At 45.8% G+C, this 19,465-nt stretch overlaps 2 protein-coding genes across 2 annotated transcripts in view; both read left to right on the top strand.

Annotated features, from left to right (window-relative positions):
* CACNG4 (calcium voltage-gated channel auxiliary subunit gamma 4) overlaps positions 1 to 4,551 on the top strand; it is a 42,261-nt gene extending 37,710 nt beyond the window's left edge. The window contains exon 4 of the mRNA XM_068413477.1: positions 347 to 4,551. Within this exon, the coding sequence (XP_068269578.1) occupies positions 347 to 885 (539 nt within the window). The 3' untranslated portion in view covers positions 886 to 4,551. The remainder of the gene's footprint in view (positions 1 to 346) is intronic.
* A 4,225-nt stretch (positions 4,552 to 8,776) lies between these two features.
* CACNG1 (calcium voltage-gated channel auxiliary subunit gamma 1) lies at positions 8,777 to 19,260 on the top strand. Its single transcript, XM_068413501.1, has 4 exons — positions 8,777 to 9,159; positions 14,965 to 15,039; positions 17,418 to 17,555; positions 18,284 to 19,260. The coding sequence occupies exons 1-4, from the start codon at positions 8,919 to 8,921 to the stop codon at positions 18,508 to 18,510; spliced, it is 681 nt and encodes a 226-aa protein (XP_068269602.1). The 5' UTR covers positions 8,777 to 8,918; the 3' UTR covers positions 18,511 to 19,260.
* The last annotated feature ends 205 nt before the right edge of the window (positions 19,261 to 19,465 follow it).

Genomic DNA, 19,465 nt, shown 5'->3' with positions numbered 1-19,465 from the left:
ATAGCCCTGAGCTCCAAATGTATTTTTATTATTATTCTGAATGGTAGAATCCCACTAACAATATTGGTGAGCTCCCATATGCTACGTCTTTCCCATCGTGGCAATGAGGAGATGGGGACAAATCCTGCTGAATAATTTGGTGTCCCTGTGAGCATATGTGACCCACATGTGGATCCATTCCTTGGTTTTCAAGAATAAGTGAAATCTTAAGATAAATGAAAGAGTAAATAAGAGTAATGAAATTTCCTGGTCATAATCTTTGAACCATTCAGGTCCAGAAAGTAACATGGCTTGAATTTTATCTTCCCAGCCACATAACCACTGATTTATGTTTTTCTCTCTCTAGGGCTAAGTAATATCATAGGGATCATTGTATACATATCGAGCAATGCAGGTGACCCAAGTGACAAGCGAGATGAAGACAAAAAGAACCATTACAACTATGGCTGGTCTTTTTATTTTGGAGCCTTGTCTTTTATTGTGGCCGAAACTATAGGTGTTCTGGCTGTGAACATTTATATTGAGAAGAACAAAGAGCTGAGGTTTAAGTCCAAGAGGGAATTCCTTAAGACTTCTTCCAGTTCTCCTTATGCCAGGATGCCAAGTTACAGGTACAGAAGGCGGAGGTCCAGATCCAGTTCTCGATCTACAGAGCCTTCTCCATCTAGAGACATTTCTCCAGTTGGCATGAAGATAGCAAGCACCATTCCCATGAACGAAATTTCCATGTACACTCTTTCCAGAGAGCCTTTGAAGGTTACAACGGCTGCCAGCTACAACGCAGACCAAGAAGCTAGTTTTCTGCAGGTTCACAACTTCCTTCAGAAGGAATTTAAGGAAGGACTCCATGTCAACATGGTCAACAGGAGAACGACACCTGTTTGAAATATCTTCCTTCCTCATACTTTTTGAAGAAATATTGAAACAGAATGGATCTGTCATGAAAGAGAAGGAGCAATGTTAAAATACCCTCTCACCTCTTTAATTGTGGCATGTGTTGAGATAGCAAGTGGAGATCCTCTGGACCAATACAAAGATATTACATGCTCGTAGCTTTTTCTGAAGCTATTCAGAGTTCATTTTTTTCAGTTCTTGGTGTCACAAGATGAAGGCAGTTCATGTTCCTGCACTTTTGTAGTGTGTACAAAGTCTTGGAGAAACTGCAAAGGACTTGCCACCCGTGTGTTTTAAAGGATTACAGAAAAATTGTTGTACGACTTTTTTTTCTAAAATTGAGATCCCTTAATACAAACTTGCAAATATAATTTATAACCAAGCCCAAGGATGAATACAAACTACTCATCAAGTGAGCCACTTTTCTTTGACACAGCATAAGCTTTGCCTCTTTCAAAAAAAAAAAAGAAAAAAAGAAAATATTTTTGAAGGCAACACTTTCTAAAACTGACCTGTGCTACTGAAACCATAGAGCACCTGCGTACTGAGCATTACAGACTCCCTGATGGGGTGGTAAGGGGGTCTCCCATTTCTGGGTGTAATCCCTTGGGGCAATGCAGGTGGGGGAGAAGAGGGTGGGTGCATCTTGAAACACGTAGAAAGGGAAGGATTAAAGTAGGTGGGACTTGAGCATATTTGCAAATATCATTTCTTGCCTAACATTTAGAAAACTTGAATTCGCATTTCGACTAGCCCTAGTGCCTGATCCGGCAAGGTGCTGAGTGCTGTCTGTCAGGAGCCCCTATAGACTACGTATAGCAAGAGCGAGAAGCAGAGCTGAGCCGGGGTGGCCCGTGCAGGCGAAGCTGCCGGTTCCCTGCGACTGCATTCCTGTTTTCCTTACTGCTTCACAAGTGCAACACTAACGCTACTGGAAACTAAGATATCTGAGCAATGTGCGTAAGAAAATAAGAAGCTAATGCGTTCGGACTAGCAAAACTTCCTGCAGCAATGGGAACTGAGTGTTAACAGAATGGATGACAACTTTGTATTTTTTAAAATAGAACAAAAATAGTCACCGTTTATGAGATATTTATTAAACTCTTTTTATTATGAATAAGTGCCGCATGGTGCAAGGTATAGTTGCTTTTAGATGGAAATGATGGTTTGACCTAATTTAATTTATTTTGTAATGGTGAATCTACTTACGTGCAGAGAGCCCACAGAAAACTCTATGCATCGCCTAAGAGGGGAACTGATTTGTACCCTTTGCTTCTCTAAGTTTCTAAAAAAATTTGAATTTTTTTTTCTTTTAAATTCCTGCTTTCATTTTTTATACTTAGGCTTGGAATCCAAAGCTCGAGGGCCTGACTCAAAGGTAATTTAATTTAATAGTACTCATGTTGATTTGAGTGACCGCTAGACCAAGCCATATGAGAATGATACTCCTAACTCCCCTTGGATGAATTAGGTGCTGTGAGAGAGGAGCATCTAATGCCTGTAGATTCCTTTGAATATACCTGTCTTCTTTGCCCAGAAAATCTTTGCTACCAGAAGACTAGAGAAGTGGTGACAAGAAAAAAAAAAATCTTGATTTGGAAAGCTTGTCTCACTGATGGTGGGAGATCTCAGCCAAGCTGTTAAAACCTCTTTAGTCTTAATTTATCCTGTGATGGCCACAGCACCAGTGACTCGGTGGTGTTTTGGATACGAGGCTTTCAGCTAGTGGAACCAAGTCCTTCAGGAAAACCTGGAGAAGCTGCCTTAACATCCCAAAAAGCAAGTTGAACCCCCTTTCTCTCCCCAACTAAACCCTGCTTAAGCCTCTCTCCTTGCAAGAACCAAGACACAATTCTCAATTTTAAGCTAAAGTCTTCCCCTAGTCGCTGTTTAACTCTGCTTAGCCCTCAGCCTGGCAGAGCGACATCGGTATTTTGGCGGAGGTGGGTTGGAGCCTTCATCCCTGCTTATTAAGGGTTTCCATTCAGGTTAAAACTCTGCTGGGATCCTTTTTCAAACTTCTGAACTCTGAGAGATAAAGCAAATGGAGTGATGGGAAGGGTTTAAAAGTAGAAAATGTGCTACTGTCTGTATCAACACACTATGGAGAAAGATATTACATAAGCTTTTTAAAAAAATTCAGAGGCAGACAAGAAAACTTTTTTACCTACTTTTCGGCTAGGACAACATAAAAGAGTTCTAAAATTGTTAAAGTTCTTGATGAAAGGTTTTTTTTACAAGAATCTTTATGCTTTCAAACAATAAATTATTTCCTACTTTTTGAGACTTCGTAATATTAAAATACTTTGATTAGCTATGATAGAAGTAGAAGTTTGCAATGAAAAAAAAAACAAATTCTGTCTCATTAGTGTGTCATACTAAGTGCTAATTAATTTACATCTAATTATAGTCGATGTATTTTTCAAGTGCAATTTCCCAGAACTATTTGTTTCCCACTGTGTTAATAAACTAATAGTTAGAAATAAGTCCTCATCCGTGTTTACTGTAATTAAGAATAAAACCATTCCCTTTAAAACCAGGAGTTAGATGTAGGCTGTTTTGCTAAACTCACGTACATTGAACTGGAAGTTGACAGTGTGAGGTTTGCTTCGTGCGTTGGTTTTCTTCTTTTCATCGTCCTTCTCCAGTGAATGTGTTTAAAACCAACCATCTGATTCCAGCCAAAGTCCAAGGCTTTTCCAGAGCCCAGGTCATACCTGCAGAGGCACGTGCGGTATTTTTACACCACGTCGGCAAAAAAAAGTCTTGCCAAGTGTTTCAGGATGTTCCTCTTTGCCAGAACCTCCTCCCCGAGAGCAGGGCTGGTGTCAGCAGCTCTCCAAGCGCGATGCCCTGCTTCAGTCCAAGCCAGAGCATCTGCTCCTTCTCCAGCAGGCACCTTTGAGAAATGGAGCTGGAGCGGGGAAGTATTCATGGGATGCTCGTGGGATACGGGGTCTGGACAGGGAACAAAGGTACAGGGAGATAACAGAGACCAGAGCGTTCGTCCTGTAGGAGAATGGGGGCTGTGTTAAAATTCACGGCCTATGTCAAATTGCAGCACAGTGTTTTGTTCAAGCAAAGCAAAAAAAAAAAAAAAAAAAGTGGTTTCATTTGAAAATTTCAGTTTAAAAAATCCTCCAAAAATCAGTCTTTTCCTGTGGAAATCATCTGTTCTTCCACATCTCTCTGGTTTCCCTGGACAGCACCGAACACAAATTAGCCCCCATTTCTCCACAAGGCCTGCAGATACCATCATCATATCATGAACAGTAATTGGTCTTTTGGTATTATTCTATAACATACCCTAACAGCAGACCTGAGAAAAAGTGCTATTGGATCAGATTCGATTTCCCGAGAAACAAAGTTTCAGGTATATCGTTAGCTCTCTCTTCCTAGTTTCTCAGACACAATAAGAGTGAAAGGAAAAAATCACTTCATATGCCCATACATCTAACAATAACCTATTTTTATATTTCCTTTTCTTTCTGTATGGATCACATATCCACAAGGGCTAATATATCATGTCCCTTGAGGTTACATTTCTGTCTGCAGTTCTAAGGTGTTCTTTCCACTGTGCTTAAGTTCTGCTGGTATAATCACAACCATGTATAATGTACTTAATCCTTACTTTTTAAATAAACCATTTTAAATGTATTCATTTTTGTGTGGAGAAAGATATATAGATTTTTAACTTACAGATTCTCTGAGCTGAGATTTCTGTGTTTATTGTTTTCACATTTCTACCTATTTTGATTGCAACTGGGAATGTTACTGGAAGCCAATATATCAGAGAAAAAATTATTCTTGTGGTCCCACAGACCACAGCTCCAAGATAAGCTGTCTACACAACATTTCCAGGCATTTGGGTTGGAAACTAAGAAAAACCTTCTAGTTTCCAGCTTAAACGTGGCCCATATGAGACGCTGGTTTCGGCACCCAGTTTAAGACTGTTATGGTGGCCAGAGGCACTGCAAACCACCATCAAGAAAAATAAGCCAGTGTCTTCTGAAGTGCCAGCCCCGAGCCTGTGCTTTGCCTCCACCTTTTGAGGTTTCGTGTGAATTCGCTTCCGAGCATCCTCCTCTCCCTGCTCTTGTCCATTTTGCCCGAAGAAAGCTCAACCCCACATGCTGAAGCTCCACAAAAGCCTTGCTCTGATCACCACCATAAAATCCCAGCAGTACGAGCATTGCTAAACACGGGTAGGGAGCTCAGCAGCCTCTCGCCGCTCCCAGACGTCCCGAACCATCCCTGCATCAGAGACAATATTTCTTCTTCAAATAACTCTTTTAACTTTACCTTCCTGGTTCCTAAGCCTCCAGATTGTCTTTAAAGATGAAGACTGCCCACACATCTCTATTTGCCTGCCTCTCCCCGTACGTGTGATCGATTGGCACGTCTGGAGGGAGGCAGGGGATTAATCTTCTCAAACGCCTCCGACACCCAGTAGCGAAGCCATTTAAAGCTCAAGCCCAAAGCTGGTTCCCTTGAACTAAAATAAATAAAGGCTCTTCCCACATTGCTGAGCAAGTCTGCGGGCAAATAGTGACCCCAAGAGCTGTGGCTGCCCTGCTGGGAACAGGGATGGATCAAAAAGTGATGTTGTTTGAAGGGGAAGCAAAGACAGAGTCCTTAAGGCTTCAGAAAGTGCAAAAAGAGTCCAGTGAGGAGGATGTGGCATTTCCTTGGAATGAGAAAACTAACAAGCATGGGGGGTGCCGAAAATAAAAGGGAATGAGGAGTGCTCTGCACCTGTCTGTGACCAGCTCATCTTACAGCCGCCGCCTCACCAGGGCTGAGGGGATCACTTACCGAAACGGCCCCCCCGGCACGGCAGGCGGTATTTTAAGAGTGAAGCTGCGGATCAGGCGTGCGGGCAGTGGCAGGGACAGCCAGCCCTGCCTGTGCCCTGTGGGCTGCGGGGCTGGTGCCGCGAAGAGGCTGGGCTGTGTCTGGCGGTGCAGGGTCAGATCTCCATCTTCATGCCCATAGGGATCTATTTTAAAAAAAAAAATGAGCCAAACCACACACACATTTTGCTCTTGCCTTCAGTGACAGCAGGATTTCAGCCCCAGAATTGGGGAGCTTTTGGAGGGTGCTGTTGGCGGTACTCCGGGGTATCAGCTATGCAGAGCCAACCATGACCATGGTGGTCTCAATGCACCAGGGCAATGCAGGCTCAGGAGCTCAAACATTGCTAAGGAGCTTCTATTTGAAGAAAGCTGTTTGCTGAAAATGCATTTGAGCTGAGAGCAGACCAGGCACAATCTCCTGCGCTCTGGGTTATTCTCACCTGGGAAGGGTCTTCTGCAGGACATTGTTCTGCAAGAAGGGAACCGCAGAGTTTGGTTAATATGGTTGTGGTAAATACTGAGGCTGGTCTGGAAGAAATACAGAAAAGTGCGAGTGGTGGAGAGCAGGGCCACGCCAACCCCTCTGCTAGGGACAAAATAATGCAGTAGTTGGTCTTGAGACATCTCCTTTAGCATTTTCTCCAGTAGAGAAACATAATTGTGTCTCTCACTCAGTGCTGCTAAAGTGCAACTAATTACAACCCTCCCTGCTTCCCAACAGGTCCTCATTAATAGTCTGTTTATATTTCATGTGATATTGATTTTTAAATGTGAATACTTGCCAGCTGACGCAGGGAGACTGCAGGAACTGTTCCTAGAGAATTTTGTACCGCGGTCTCCTGGATGTGCAGGCAACCTTTGGCGTTTCCTTTAGTCCTTTGCTCCTCCAGAAATCAGTTTTGCGTCTGCATTTGTCAGACGCCCAGCCAGCCCACCAGCCCTCCCAGCGAGGGCAACTTCACCTCCATGCTGGGCAGAGGAGCCTTTTGGCTCTCACCACAGCGGTTGCAGGGGCCACAAGCTGTGATCACCAAATACCTGCCCGCCCCCAAACACACCCCGAGCCTGTGCTGGGAGGAGCAGGCAGCAGCACCCATGCGATGAGGCTACATCAGCTCTTGTAGCAAACCCACAGAGCCCATGGGGAGCAATAACCCCACAAAACAGTTTCTCTCACAGGGACTGGTGGCTCTAAGTCACTTTTTTTGGGCAAAACCAAACCCCGAGGAACATGCCCAGATCAGAGTACCTAAACAAGAACAAAAAGCATGATTCTTGCCAACACTGGAAGAGACAAAAAGACTAACACCAACCAAAAATTTAATGAGTTCCCACCCCTGCAGTCCTTGTAGGTTGTAATTAGTCTAAAGCATGATCATTAGCACTTGCTTCCTCAGCAACCAGAACCTTGCTTTGTGCCCACATTTGCAAGCACACGTTCACTTTCTTACACTCAACTTGCGGAGGACCCGTGGAGTTTCTAGCATCAAGGAAGCAAAGTCAGGATGCAGTTCCTAAGACTGACTGATGTCTAGTGAAATTTAACAAGAGCCTACTTCAAAAGAAAAGGCATTACATTTTTAATGCATTCCTTTTCTGGTTTAAAAGTCTGTTCCCTTTAGGATTTTCCGCTTTCATGAGAATTCTTGGTTCTGGTTTAAATCTAAGCCTCTAGTATTTCTCCCAGCCCCAACCCAGCATATCACAGTCCTACGCAGGGCTGTGAGCATCTTCCTACAGATGTGCCCGTGCTCTCTGGTCCCTGCCTTGCCCCATGTCCCCAGCACCCTCCCCAGTCCCCTTACCCTCCAGTTTCGCATCACATACCTTCGCTCCTTCCCATGACTCCCACCTCCCTGGCAGGACCAGGGCATCAGATGCCCATATTAGGTTGAGACACGTCACCCTGCTCCTCAGGGGTGTCTAAGCCAGCTCGGTCAAACATCAAGCAGAGTAGCATTAACCACTTTAAGTCACAGGTCAATTACAGTTATTTTGGATTGATATTTTTTAACTTATTCCTTATTTTCTCTCACTTTCCCACACTCCCCTTTCACCTTAACCACTTGCTTCAGGTTGTCCTCGTTAATTTGAGCTGACACCTCTGCAGCTTTATTTTAACATCAAATTGGGGTGTTCATAAAACAGGGCTGGAGTAGCTTTGCCATTATCTTGACACGATAACATGATATTTGCAGCTTTCCACTGGCATTTTTTTAACCATTCATTTGACATTCAGGTACTGTCACCCTCCTCAGTTTGACACCGCAATTGTAATATCATCTCCATAGCGGCCTCTGCATTGACATTATCATCAAATTAGCTTTACGATCAGCTGAAATATCAAAGGAAGGAGAGAGGTTGGCCCCAGTCCCGGTGATCTGGGTTCAGGGCGACAGAAGTCACTTCCGAAAGAAGGAAAGTGAGCGCCAGGTGAAGGCTGGATTTACTATACGCATTGAGACAAGGATGGATGGTGGGAAAGCAAGAGAGCACTCGAGAGGTTTTGCATCAGAAAAAGGAGGCGAAAGGCACCAAAAAAAAAAAAAAAAAAAGAGACTACTCAGAATACTTCACGTTAGATGAAAAACAATTATAATAAAAATAAGCAATAAAATAAATAAGTTTGCTTATTTTGCCACTTTCTTCATGCTGCAGTGCTCGGCTCTGGAGGCGCGTCCAGCTCTGACCTCCTTGCAGAGGCTGCCGTGAGCTGAAGGCGTGGGTGTGTGTTTTGTGGGCTCTGGGGCCATTAAACCATTTAGAATCAGCCTGAACTCAGGCCTGAGGCTATTATAAACACAGATGTTTTATAACCTAGCTGAAAAGTTAATCATCCTATTAATGCCTATTTCTGGGCATGCCGCAAGAGATTACAGCCTTTGAACGGCGGCTGCAGCGACTCTGAGCGAGCGCCCGCCCGGTCGGCTCGTGGGAATCCAAAACAAGCCCGGCGGGACGGGCAGAAAGCTGAGCTCTGCCGGGCGCTGCTCTCGTTATGTGCATTAATAGCCTTCTCGCCGCGCCGGCTGACCCAGCCCAGCAGCTGTCCGCAGCCACCCCGCGCAGCGCCGGGCTGACATTTGCAAACGCTCAGATGCGCCAGGATTTCGGGAGACCTCACGAATCACCCGCCGTGCTCCGCCGGGAGCACCGGTCCGGAGCGGGATGGACGAGAACAAACCCCTGAAGGTCCGGCTGACGTTCACCGTGATCCTGGTTGGCGTCTCGCTCCTGTTTGCAGCCGTAGTGACTGACCACTGGGCCGTGCTGAGCCCCAAAGTGGAGACATACAACGGCACCTGCGACGCGGCTCATTTCGGGCTATGGCGACTCTGTACAAAGCGGATTTCTGTGCAGGAGCACGGTCCCAAAGAGAAGGGCTGTGGGCCGATAAGCCTGCCAGGAGGTAGGTGACCACCCACCGATGCACGGGAGAAAGCACCAGGCGGTCACACCAGGCTTTGCTTAGGAGGTTGCAGGATTGGCAGAAGGAAAATGGGGTCCGTGTTCCCATGGCACTTAACTTGGCATGCGGCTGCATGGGGCTGTTTTCATGTCAGTCTGCAAACACACCTCGTTTTCATCCCTCTTGCTGTACGTGTGCGCTGTGTTGCCTTGCACGTCTGTCTGTGACCATATTTGAATCTCCTGTGCAACAACAACAGTGGCGGGGAGAAGGGGAGGAGGAGCGGACACGGTGGAGATCACAGACTGAAACTGGGATGGAGGAAATTTTGTTGACATCAGCCAAGGGTCCTGCAGCACCCAGGCACACTGACAGCAGTGGGCGAGAAAGAGGTTTATGGGTCCACCATACATAGCTGGATCTTTAGGATTTCCAGATCCATATAGCTACAAAGGAACAGTCTGGTCGCGATGGGCATTAGGCTATCTCCGAGCTATTTCAATAACAACCGTTCCTCAGGGTAGGGAGGAAGAGGGACCTGCAGTATGTTTTGCCAACTTCTAAGAAAAAGTCATAAACTGAGTTTGAAGCAATTTCTCAACGGCTTACTGACCTCTCGGCGGAGGCAGCCTGGTCTCACATGCATCTCCATCACTGGTTCCTCCAGCGCAATCGCTGGGGAGGGTGGCGGGGGAGCAGGCACAGCTGCTTTCCGGGAAGACCGTTACATTCCCATGGTAAAAGGAGCTCATTATGTTTTTGCTGATCGCAAAGTCAGCAACATTCACGCCGCCTGCACTAACACACTCCCTCCGTCACTGAGCTACGCTGCTTTTTTAGAAGGCTCATAGGGTACTGGATGCTTTCCAGAACAGAAATAACAGGATTGCCTTCATGTTAGACGCGCTGCTTGAAATGAGATATCTATGTTAAGACATATTTGAAAATTTCCTGTGAAAAATCTTACTGCCTGCGCTTACTGTATATTCCCTGTATTACTGCAATTCTTTATCTCTTTGGCCAAATTGCATGTTCTGAAGAAAGGAGCTCAGCCACAGCATTCGGATCTGCCTCTAACCAAATTTGGGAGTGTGTCATCCGTACGCTTAATGTCTCTCGCGAAGGTACTTACATGCCTAGAAACACATTCCTCACTGTGTGCCTTTCCTCGCGCACGGAGGAAAACACCCACAAAAGGCAAAACAATAGAAATTAGTGGATAAACACCAAAATTGCACAACCACGGGGTAAATATAAAACTCATAAATATCCAGCTGTCTGCAAAAAGCAGATTCGCAGGCAGGGCAGCACGAAAGCAGCTCCTGTCTTTGACAGACATCGGCATGTGCTCGCGGAGGCATTGAATCACGTCCCAGCACCGCCGTTGAGCCAGGCACTGGGTGGTGATGGAGGGGCTGAGCCACCCGCCCCACCCCGGAGGTGGTTTTCCAGTTTTTAAAGTTATTTGGGAATTTGGATGACATCCTGTGTCATCAGCAGCATCTGAGGTTTCAAAGAGCGAAATTCACACCTCAATGATAATATAAATATTTTAATACCCGTTTTAGTCAGGCGGGGAACACAGCGTGGAGTGGAGGGGGAAAGCACAGCCCCCGTGGGTCCGGGCTGCTAAACGATGCGGCGTCCGCACAGCCCGCATTAGATTGGTTTCACACTTCTGGGAAGAGATGTCGGCAGGGAAACACCGGGGTTGTGAAACCTGCTGCAGTCAAGAAAATGTGAATGAACAAACGTGCAGGAAAAGAGCAGATATGGGCACTGGTTTTCCTGAAAATCATGAGACAAAACCAGACATTACTGCCAGGACTGGAAAAGAAACAGAAGAATTTATCCCTGCATTAATAACCATTTACCAGTCACTCCCTGAGGAGGAAATGGATGGCACAATTAACATTATTTATTAGGTTTTGAGCTGAGCACAGTGCAAAATGGAGAGGATGGCTTGGCTCGCAGGCCACAAAGCAGGGCTTTGATTTAGGCAGAGCTTTAAAATTTTACAGCAGTCTTCTGAGGATGGTGACAAATTGGAAAGGGTTCAGCATCCTGCTGTAAGAAATAAAAAGATCAGGGAGACGGCTGTAAAAACCAGGCAAATTCAGATTAACACAGAGACATTTTTAACTGTGGTCAGTAGGCACCGGGGCAGTTTACTACCGGCTGTAAACTGATTTCACCTTCACTGCCAGTAACGTAGGTGTTGCCCTACGAAACGTGCTCTCGTGTGCCTGCGCACTGGGCAGCAGCGGGGATGCTCTGCAGCCTGTGTGCGCTGCCAGCAGGTTAAACAGGGCCTTGTAAATACGGGAACCTGAGTTCAGGCGACTGGAGAGGAGAAGTGCTCCAGCAAATGGGTTATCAGCAGGGCTGTCTTGTTTCCCCCTGTCCACATAAGAGACTCACTCTGCAAGACTGGTATGAAATTAAACTGTTTGGAGTTACCATCTCCAAAGCTCTGTGTGTCAAAGGCCTTCCCCCAGCTTGCTGGCCATGTCAGAGCCCAAGGTCTGGCCCCCTGCACCACTCAGCCCTCACCTAAACACCTCCTCTAACCACAGCAGCAGGTCCTGTCTCCCAAACTTAACACAAGTGGAAGCCTCACATTAAAATCCAGGGTTTTCTAACCATCCAGCCTGCCACAAAGCGCCATATGCTACTGTCCATCTCAGGATCACGAGCAAGGTGGGCTCCAGCCCCTTCCCAGCCTATCACTCCAATGCTCACGGGTGACAGCTGCCACCTGAAACTCTGCATGGCCCAAACATCTCATGGCCTTTCTGCCCCTTCTTCTCCCATGAGGTCTTCATATTGCAGACCCCCAAGGTTCAGCCATAGCTCAATGGGATTGCACTTCTGCTGCGTCCCACAGCTGTGGTAGCTGCTGGCCAGCCCCGTGGCCAGAGAGGTTGGCCCTGCACAAGTAGAGGAAAGATGAATTGGCTCATTTGACCCCGCACAGCAGTCACCCATGAATGGTGGATCTGAAGAGAAGGCACCAGGAGGACTGGAAGGGTGGGTGACCTGGAAGGGGGAGGACATGGTGTGATAAACCACATGTTACAACCCTGAAGTTCATACAAGCCTTAATGACCACAGAGCCCCTGGACTGTTCCTGTCAGCACACTGATGTGGCCTCATGGCAGAGATAATGCAATTAGGGGTGGAGAGAAACAAAGATTGCCACACAGTTTTCATCCATTATAAAACCCATTTTAAATCCTATCCATTATGTAAATGTGGTGTGACACAAATGGGCTCTTCTCTTATTCGTGATGGCACCAGAGAGGCATTGAAGTGCTTCAGTTCTCTTGAATAACAGGGAGCCTTGTTGAAACAGATATTCCCAGCTCAGCAAAGCACCAAAGCATCTTTAAACTGAAAACAATATATTACTTCACCAAAAACAATCTAGTTATATTTTCCTGCAATAAATGCATTTTCCAAAAACAGCTCCTCTAGAGCTAACCGCCTTCTGTGATAACCCCATTTATTGTACCTTGGCAGAGCTTTGCTATAAGCCACAAACACAGCGGCAGCTCCTTTTCCTGCAGACAAGTCCATCTCCAAAAGAAGGTTTCATGTGCTCCCCCTCTGCTGAGCCTCCACGGACTGGAGGGTGGACAGGGCTAGTTTGGTTCACCTGCAATGGACACGAAGCTGTGCTGTGCCCCCCATCACACCATGGCTGGATGGCCTCACCTTGGGCTTTGTACAGTCAGCACACCTGGGGACTCCTTTGAGTCCAGCCTTTTTGCAAGATTAATTAAAAGCCAAACCAAACAATCCAAGATGAAGTGTCCCAGTTTCATCCCATCTCCCTCCCCTTTAGCACAGGAGCCAAAGGATCCTGAAACTGGGATCACCAGCCTGGCTGCTGAGCCTGAGCCACCTCTCAGTTGCTGGCAGAGGCACGCAACCTCCGCTCTGGGGCTCAAAGTGTGCCATTTCACTCATAGAGGTCTGTGCTCAAATATGGTTCCTCCAGTCGTTTGCAGGGATAATAAAGAACAGGTTGCGGATGCCAGAGCTGAACATTAACCTAGTCTCCAGCAAGGACAAGCTGCGGCTGAAATAAAAGTCAACCTACAAAATTAACTAGATAAGAGTGTCTTGAAGGAATCTTCCTCCAACAGGCCCAAAAACGCTGCTTTACAACTGCCTTTCTCCTGGGAGAGAGAAAATAATTCCCCCTTGAATCAGTAACTCCAAAATCTGCCATTTACATAACAGAAAAAAAACCACAAGAACCATCAGGTAAAGCACAGTACTCTGCTACCTTCTTGCTATCAGAAATCAATGCTGTAAATAACCACCAAAATGCAGTGTGTCCCCAGGCAGAAACCCTGCGTGGTCCTGCATGCAGGACCCAGCTCAGGCTTTACGCCACAACCTGCCCGGAGCAGCATGTCCTGGCCCAGACACTGGAGAGGACCACAAAGTCCTGCCAGACTTTCTCCCAGCATCTCCTGGAAATTGGTGCTAACTCCATTATTTAATCGACAAGAGAGGCTGGTGTTAACCCCTCACCGCAGGCAGTGCCTGTATTTCGTGCAATATTGGCGTGATATCCCAGTCTGATGGGAGTCCAACCTGCAGTGCAGGAGGGGTGCTGGGGCAGGCGCTGAGCGTGCCCTCCCCAGCCCGGCTCAGCAGAATAGTGCAATCAGAGCTGGCGCTGCTCAACACGTCTCCGTGATTGCACCCTTCCAGCCAAATTCCTGGCAAGCAACTGTTCTCCCTGCTCCGTGCCCCTTCAAACCTTCAATTAAATCAGTTATAAATAGCGAGAACACCCTCCACCCTGACCCTGCTGCTGCCAAAGCTTCAAGTCAGCAGGTCCTCACCAGACCTTTCCCCATCCCGCTGAGATGCTGAGGTTGAAACCCTCCCGTGTCTCTACTGAGAGCAATGACATCTCTTCTCTGGCTGAGTGTGAAACAATATCATGGCCATTAAGAGAATCAGTGACCAACTTCCCTCCTCCCAGTATCCCCGTGCCACACAATCTTGACCCCTGTTCACTTTATAACCCCTCTATAAATATCCCAGGTACGTGGCAACATGCTCACATAAAGTCCAGATAAAGGAACTTCATGAAGTTCCCACTGTCTAACTCTGCTGTCTTATCAAATTTATTTAGTAGACTGCTATGATGGGAGTGAACTTTGGTAAAGCCAGGTTGAGTGAGAGCCTCTTCACCCTTGACTCGTATGGCCTTGATCAGCCTTCCCTTCCCTGGACAACTGTTTGCGGCTTCAGATAGCTTCTGTCTGAGGACACTTCATCCTCCCTTTTTGGGGTCCAAGCTCACCACAGGAGTGGTGACCCTCCTACAGCCAATGGGGTGATGCCACTATGGAGAGGGTTGGCAGTGGCAAGGGGAGGTGAGCTGAGATACCAGCTCAGCTGCGGGCGCGGCAGGTCTCATCACCAGGAAACACAGCTACACAGAGAGGCAGGAATGTGTGATGGCCAAAGACAGAGTGAGAAAAATTATCTGCAATTCATGTTTTAAATAGATGAGCAATCAGTGTGAAAAGCTCTCGGAGGGAACAGCCCACAAAAGGTACCAGAGGGGGCTTCAGCCTTGTCCATGCTGGAGCCGATGGCCTGGCATGTGTGTGCTACCCATCTGCTCCCAAATCAAACAGATCCAACTCCAATTTCTCTGTGCTATAGGGAACCTTAAACACGTTGCAAGTTTGATATGGCAATAAAAAGCAAATTCAGTTTTACTACATCTTATCAGAGATTTCCAAGCACACTAAATTTCCTTTTCTCTTTCAGAACACAACTGCTCCTACTTCAAGCACTTCACACCAGGACAGAGCTCGGAGATATTTGAAGTAACCACCCAGAAAGGTAAGAATGATCCTGAAAAATATTTTCCTAACTGAGGTGCACACAAGATAAAGGTAAAGGGCTCCCCAAAATGAGAGTTCAGTCCTGGTTCCACTGAAAGCAGTAGAGGAATTTCTATCAGATCCCACCAGCTGGGAAAAATGTAAAAAAAAAAAAAAAATGGTCTGAACAAGGTCAAATGTCAGCTTCCTGGGAACAATAATTTTTATATGTGATCATACTCATAAGGGTGATTTTACTCCAAGTCATCCCACAAATATATAACAATGTCAATACACATGAAAACTGCAGAAAGTCTTTTCAGCATAAAAATGCCTTTACAACATCGACACTATCTGCAGCTCTCCGAGCCTTTGCCATCGAAGGAAGAAGACATTAATAAAATCTAAATGAATAAATCATACTCCAAGCAGAGTTCTTGATCCTGAATAGAAGCACAGAGACTCTGTGAAGACCATTAGGAATTTTATGCTTCGTATTGATTTTATACGAAAAACCAGAGCAATCGATGGAAGGAAGGAACAGAGATCCTACAAAGACACGCGCAGTCAGTGTTTACAGAGCACGGAGTTTGAAAACAGTCTTTCACAGACAAATTTCACATTTCTAATAAGTCCCTGATAAAGCCAAATATTTTTAGCACTCATCTAACTTGCTCCTCTCTCTTTCTCACCCTCTCATTAAGGACAAATTCCTTTCTAGTTTGCCACACGACATATTTTACTGTGGAGTAAATGAGCTGATAATTACATAAACATACTAAACAATCTGCTTTGCTTCCAGTGGAAATGATAATGGTGGAAAACTCTGCAGAGAGGTTTTCTATAAAAGCAGTTTCCTAAGGCAGGGAAGACTGGGAATTTTAAGTGGACAAAAGAGCATATATCTGAGCTACCTGCTTTTGCTCATTTATATACTATCAGATCCAGCCAGCTGATCTTAAAAACATACCCAATGCCTTCTTAGTCATTTCAGAAAAAAAATCAGGAAGAACTTCTTTTCTTTGAAGTAAAAGAAACAGCTTAAGCCACAGCAAAAGATTTTACGTCCAAACGAACTCTTTCTGGCAGTCCCAGCACATAGTAAAGAGGAACATTAAGGAAATTATAATAATAAAAAGCAATGAGAACAAAGAGTATGCTGCTGTTCCCTTTTGCAGAAATAGCTACAATTTGGTGGGAGCTAATTAGTAACAGGCAAAAAAATTCTTTATGATTTTGCCTGGGAGATTTTTTTTTTTAATGGCTTGAAAGGCAAATATCATCAGGCACTGTGATGTTCACGCATGGCTACACGTGTTAAATATTAAACTAATCTGAAAACGAATGCGATATGTAAATGAAGGCCTGAATTATTCAATTAGCAATTCTCCCCCTCCATTCAGGCACTGAAGTGTGCTCTGGCTGGGGGAAGTGTCCAGCGCACGTCTTAGCTGGCTTAGCAAAAACCAGGACATTTTATGGATGGTTTAATCCTATGCCCTAGAGAAGCTGGGTTTTCACAGAGCTGGAAATCATTGTCTTAAAGGGAAAAAAAAAAAAAAGAAAAAATATGCTAGGCCAACACTTCACCTCTGGCCCGCTGCCACTCAATTCTGAGGCCTACAGAGCACACAGCTGTCCTTCTGCGTCGGCACATCGGCACCGTGCACGGGGGCCGTGTCAGGGCTCTGCAATACAGACCTGGAACAAAAACAGCACAGAGCTGTCTATTTGCTCTGAGAGCAGAGTGCGGAGTGATGGAAGAAATGAGGGCGTGGAGCCCAGTAAGGCTTCAGCAATAACATCTCTGCGGCAGAGCTAAACCGACTCCAGCCTAGAGCTCCACCAGGCCAATACAGGTGCCATTTGCTCTTTCAGTAAGTGCTCAGAAAGTGTTTCCCGCTCCTGCTCTGTTTTTATGCCCTTTGCATTCAAAAGATACATGGCCGACACTTGCCCCTGCTTTTATTTGAGAACAAATAAAAGTTCCAGTACCTGAAGAGGGCCTACAGGAAAGCTGGAAAGGGACTTTTTACAAGGGCCTGTAGTGATAGGACGAGGGGGAATGGTTTTAAACTGAAAGAGGGAAGCTCTGGCTGCCCCCTCCCTGGCAGCGTTCAAGGCCAGGTTGGATGGGGCTTGGAGCAACCTGGTCTAGTGGAAAGGTGTCCCTGACCATGGCAGGGGGGTGGAACTAGATGATCTTTAAGGTCCATTCCAACCCAAACCATTCTATGACTCTATGAACAATACTCAATTCACCAGAGCCACCCCTCCATAGCAGCAGGAGTACACGTATTTCTCGGAACGACCTACTGCAAAGTCACCACAGCTGTTGGAAGCGTGCTCAAAATTTGCAGACATTTACATTTTTTGGTGTTTGTTTTGCTTTGGCAGAATACAGCATTTCAGCTGCAGCCATTGCCATCTTCAGCGTTGGCTTTGCAATCATCGGAACAATCTGCGTCCTCTTATCCTTCAGGAAGAAGAGGGACTATCTGCTGAAGCCTGCGTCCATGTTCTACACCTTTGCAGGTAGGAGAGTCGGTGCTCACATCCTTGCACGTAGGACAATGTAGAGAAACTTAGATAGATGCTGGGAGGTCGGAGACACTTCTACAAATTCCCTGAAAGCAGCATTTTCTTCCCAGCCACAGTCAGACTACAAGTCCCTATGTGGGGCTCCTGCTCAGCAAGCATTACCCAGCAGCTTGTCTGTATTTTCTCCAACTACCTTTAAAAGGGGCGTTTCTAACATGTCCAGTGCCAGCCCCAGTCCAAACCAGGGATATGCGCTATTCTATCTGATTTATTAAGACTCAAACCAAAGAAAGAGCTGATCCAGGCCCAAAATACACATGGGCCTGTCTCCCAAAACCATGAAGATTGTGTTTTCACATGAGCTGGTAATACCTTGACACGCGACAATGAAAGACAGAGGTGCAAATTGTCACCTCCATAAAAATCTTACCAAACATTTGGAAAAGCTCCCTAGGGAATGCAAGTATTCCTCCACCACTTAGAGTTTGCCATCCAAGCCTGCCTAAAAATCACACTCAACAAGTCACTGGCTGACTTGGATGGCCTGGGTTATAGCAGAGCTCTAAGCAGTTGTGAGCGTTGGTTCCTTCAAACATAGAAGTCAATGACTCACCTGTGAATCTCGCTGCAGTTCCTGGATGCAAAAAGACAGATGAGGCGGTTAATTAAGGATGAAAAATTGACAGCTGGTTATTCAACCCACTGCTTCTATCTTCCTTCAGGTCTCTGCATCATCATCTCTGTTGAAGTCATGAGACAATCTGTGAAGAGGATGATCGACAGCAAGGAGACAGTCTGGATTGAGTACAGTTACTCCTGGTCCTTTGCCTGTGCCTGCGCCTCCTTCGTCCTGCTCTTCATCTGCGGCATCGCTCTCCTCCTCATCGCGCTGCCTCGTTTCCCCCAGAACCCCTGGGAGACCTGCATGGATGCAGAACCAGAGCACTGATGTTCCAGCACCCACGAAAAAAGCCAGGAAGTGTTTTCAAAATATTTGTATTTTTTAACATGTCTGGGTCTCACTATACAATGTGCACTCCATTAACTAAGTCATTACTGAACCAAGGCATGTTCAACTGTAATTATTGCTTAATTTCTTCTTTTTTTTTTTTTTCTTTTTTTTTTAAGAAAGCAGAAAGAGTACTCAGCACCAGCATGGGTCGTGGGTGACAGGCACTGCTCTGTGCCAGCCTGGAGATGCCTTGGGCTGACGCAGCTGGAGGGAAATCTGCATGAGAGACAGCTCGTGCCACAGAGAAGACAGCTTTGGGAGATGTTTGGCGTAGTTAGGGTTAAAGAGCAGATCTGTGAGTGATATTAGGCTTTTACACCTCACTTGGTCAGAGAGAGACAGCAAGAAATTCTAGCTCTGTGCGGAGTCTGTTTCCTTGTTCATGCTCTACTCCTCTGCCTCCCCAAGAAGGGTTGGCTCACTACTCCGGAATAAGTTGGAGATCCGTATTCTGTTCTATCAAACAGTTAAAATGAAAGGAAAAAGAACAAACAAAACAACTCTGCCTAGCATTGGGATAAAAATTTCTCCCACAAATTTACACCTTGCAGTTCCATCCTTTTGAATCAAGCACAAAAAACCTGCAAGATACAGTTTCTGTTCTGCTTAAACTTTGATGGCAAAGCCAAGAAGTACTGAATGTTAAGAGTGATATTTGCCTTTAATAAAAAAGATAATCTTCCAGTAGCATGATTCGCTGGAAAGTGATTTTGATGGGTGAATCACTTGACCCATCAAATTCTGCCAGGTCCAGAATGACAGTGTAATTCTGGATGGTATCTACTGTACGTAGCTCTCCTTTGTTTCTCGTGAACGGGCTTTTTAAGAACACTGTGCTTTGCTCACTGCATACGTATATAAAAACACATTTTAGGAAAAATCCTTCAAGGTA

Source organism: Nyctibius grandis, chromosome 15, assembly GCF_013368605.1.
Source record: "Nyctibius grandis isolate bNycGra1 chromosome 15, bNycGra1.pri, whole genome shotgun sequence".
NCBI classification, from domain to species: Eukaryota; Metazoa; Chordata; class Aves; order Nyctibiiformes; family Nyctibiidae; genus Nyctibius; species Nyctibius grandis.
The sequence above is the reverse complement of the archived record's forward strand: the minus strand, read 5'-3'. Positions and strand labels throughout refer to the sequence as shown.